At 35.7% G+C, this 2,299-nt stretch overlaps 1 protein-coding gene across 1 annotated transcript; it reads right to left on the bottom strand.

Moving 5' to 3' along the window:
* Positions 1–1,176: 1,176 nt before the first annotated feature.
* On the bottom strand, positions 1,177–1,608 carry LOC129579710 (protein POLR1D-like). Its single transcript, XM_055469878.1, has 2 exons — positions 1,553–1,608; positions 1,177–1,477 (listed from the first exon to the last, which is right to left on the bottom strand). Exons 1-2 carry the CDS (start codon positions 1,606–1,608, stop codon positions 1,177–1,179), a joined length of 357 nt encoding a protein of 118 aa, XP_055325853.1.
* Between the last annotated feature and the right edge of the window lie 691 nt (positions 1,609–2,299).

The raw sequence follows: 2,299 nt of genomic DNA, 5'->3' as shown, positions 1-2,299 counted from the left end.
GGAGCTGCCTCTAAGAAACATTCGAATATTCTCACAAGAGCCACATCACTGTCTTCATTGACTAGCCGGGCATACCACTTCTTCTGCTCTTCTCGATCATTTCGAAATTCGGCTCGCTTACATTTCAGCGTGTAAATCAGTGTTTTCCAGTACCTGATTGATATTAAAGATTGCTGATTAGTTGGTCTTCTCTGTTGAATGTAGCAGATATGCTTACCGAAATACGATTGGAAAAATGATGACCGACCAAAAGATTTCGAAAATATTCAATTTCCGAATTGCTCCTTCTCTTCGATCCTCAGAATAGCTAAAGAAAGGAATTCAAAAGAGGAACACATTGGCAATCAAAGAAAAGTTCGAAAATCTATCCGATCTAATTGACTCACATCGACAATTGAAGAAACATCGTGACAAACATTGGAATGATGAAACAGCACATGGTCCATGTGAAGTGATGAACTTTGTCACCATGGAAATAATGTAATGCCAACAGCAAAGTGGAAATGATGCTCATAACGCGGCTGGCAATTGATATGATTGTAAATAAAATATCACATTTGTTCACGTCAATATCGTCGCCATCGGGTAACGCATTCAAGCTATCGAGAATATCATTGACCCGCTCTTTAAGCGTTGCGTCTGTTTCGGTGTTCACCTCCATTTTGACTGATTTACTTGCAACTAAACAACATTCAAATGAACAGCATCTTTTTTACCACAATAATTAGACTAACAAATTTGAGCATTGAGTAAAATCGTGTGTATTTATCACACATTTGTCGAGCAAAAGTATCGAGTATTCAACAAGTAACACGCTTTTTTGGCTACCACACAACACAAACAATGAAACCTTCTGTGTGCAAATGTCAATAACAACAGCAATACCAGTAGACAAATAAACATGCACTATGACAACCCGACTTGAACTCTCACATGTAGTATTGCCGTTGTTAACAACATTCTGGAATGGACCAAACGATAAACAAAACATTTCCATGTACAAAACTTTTAACGTGTTTTTTTTTTAATTTTTAATTCTTTGTTTTCTGCACCGTTTATGCATTTTTTTAAAGATTTTTTTTCTGTGTAAAATGAACTTAAAATTAGAAAAAAAAGGCAAAGTTGCTTTAGAGAAATGTCCAAACTATGACAGTTGGTTCGAGCGAAAATTGTGGATCATCTCGTTGACGAATCTGTAGAATTCTTTTCTTTGTTCATTCTTTCGTCCGATGACTGGAATGAATGTAGTCGTGTTCCGAATTTCGGTGGCCGTTTCGAAAGTTCTTCAAATTTTCGCTTCGACTCTTTTGTATACTTGACACTAGTTCGTTCATTGTGACTCAGCACAGATCGCATTGTATTGGCCAAAAACCGTTTGTTTGTTCGTTGTGTTTTCATACGCCAACCACTCGGACCAATTTCTTCGGCCAATCTCGATGCACGCTGAGTTTCACGTTGAATCTCTTCAATGGCTCGACTAAAATTGGTAAAAATTGGAGGTAAATACCATTTGAAAATGGTGAAAAACCGATCCATTTTGCCAAACACTTACTTTGTTAAATCTACTTCACTTTCTTGGCTTTGTCCGTCTGTTTTGGCTGTAGACATTTTTGACTTTTTCGGAGAAACAGCTGTATGCTCGGTCTTGGGGGATTTTTGCTTACTTTTCAAACTTCGAAAGAATTTTTGCGCCAGCAATTGCTTCTTCTGCTCGTCAGAAGACATTTCGAGTGAATACAATGATTAATTTCAAAATCAATAATCATTCACTGAGAATTTTATTTGAGTGTTTTTTTTTTAAACAGACAAAACAAGTTTGATTTAAATATTGGAATTCGTCTATAATAATCGTCGAAGTGAGACTTGTCGACGTATTATTTTTATGTTTATTTACATGGAGCAATACGCTGGAAAGCCAATGACATTTGGCAGTTGAATGGAAAGCATTCCATTGACAGCGACCGTTTGACAGAACGAGATGGTGCTGTGTGTGCGTATACATTTGTTTCGGCATTTCAACGAGTTGAACAAGTGAAAAAAAATTGTGAAATGAATATCAATGTTGTTTGTAATTGTCGACCAAACTGTAATATTCGAATAACTGCTATGTAAGGAAATGTTGAAAAAAAAACATAATTTTCTTATGAATAAACTTGAATGACTTTTTTATTCACAATATTCCCAAAACATGTATATCAATCGAGGTAGATGAGTGTTCATAGTTTTTGTTCATTCTAATTTTCATACATATAAGTAGGTATATTATTTTCATCATAGATACACCGATCCCACTAAAATG

Source organism: Sitodiplosis mosellana, unplaced genomic scaffold (genome assembly GCF_009176505.1).
Source record: "Sitodiplosis mosellana isolate CC-2019 unplaced genomic scaffold, AAFC_SMos_1.0 Smas_scaffold_6446, whole genome shotgun sequence".
NCBI lineage: Eukaryota > Metazoa > Arthropoda > Insecta > Diptera > Cecidomyiidae > Sitodiplosis > Sitodiplosis mosellana.
This window is presented reverse-complemented; position numbering and strand designations above follow the sequence as displayed.

Excerpts from the sequence above, each read along its gene's own strand:
- LOC129579710 (XM_055469878.1), bottom strand. The coding sequence starts at position 1,608 with ATGTCTACAGCCAAAACAGACGGACAAAGCCAAGAAAGTGAAGTAGAT. Across the intron at positions 1,478-1,552 it reads AGTGAAGTAGATTTAACAAA|TCGAGCCATTGAAGAGATTC; the intron begins GTAAGTGTTTGG and ends TACCAATTTTAG.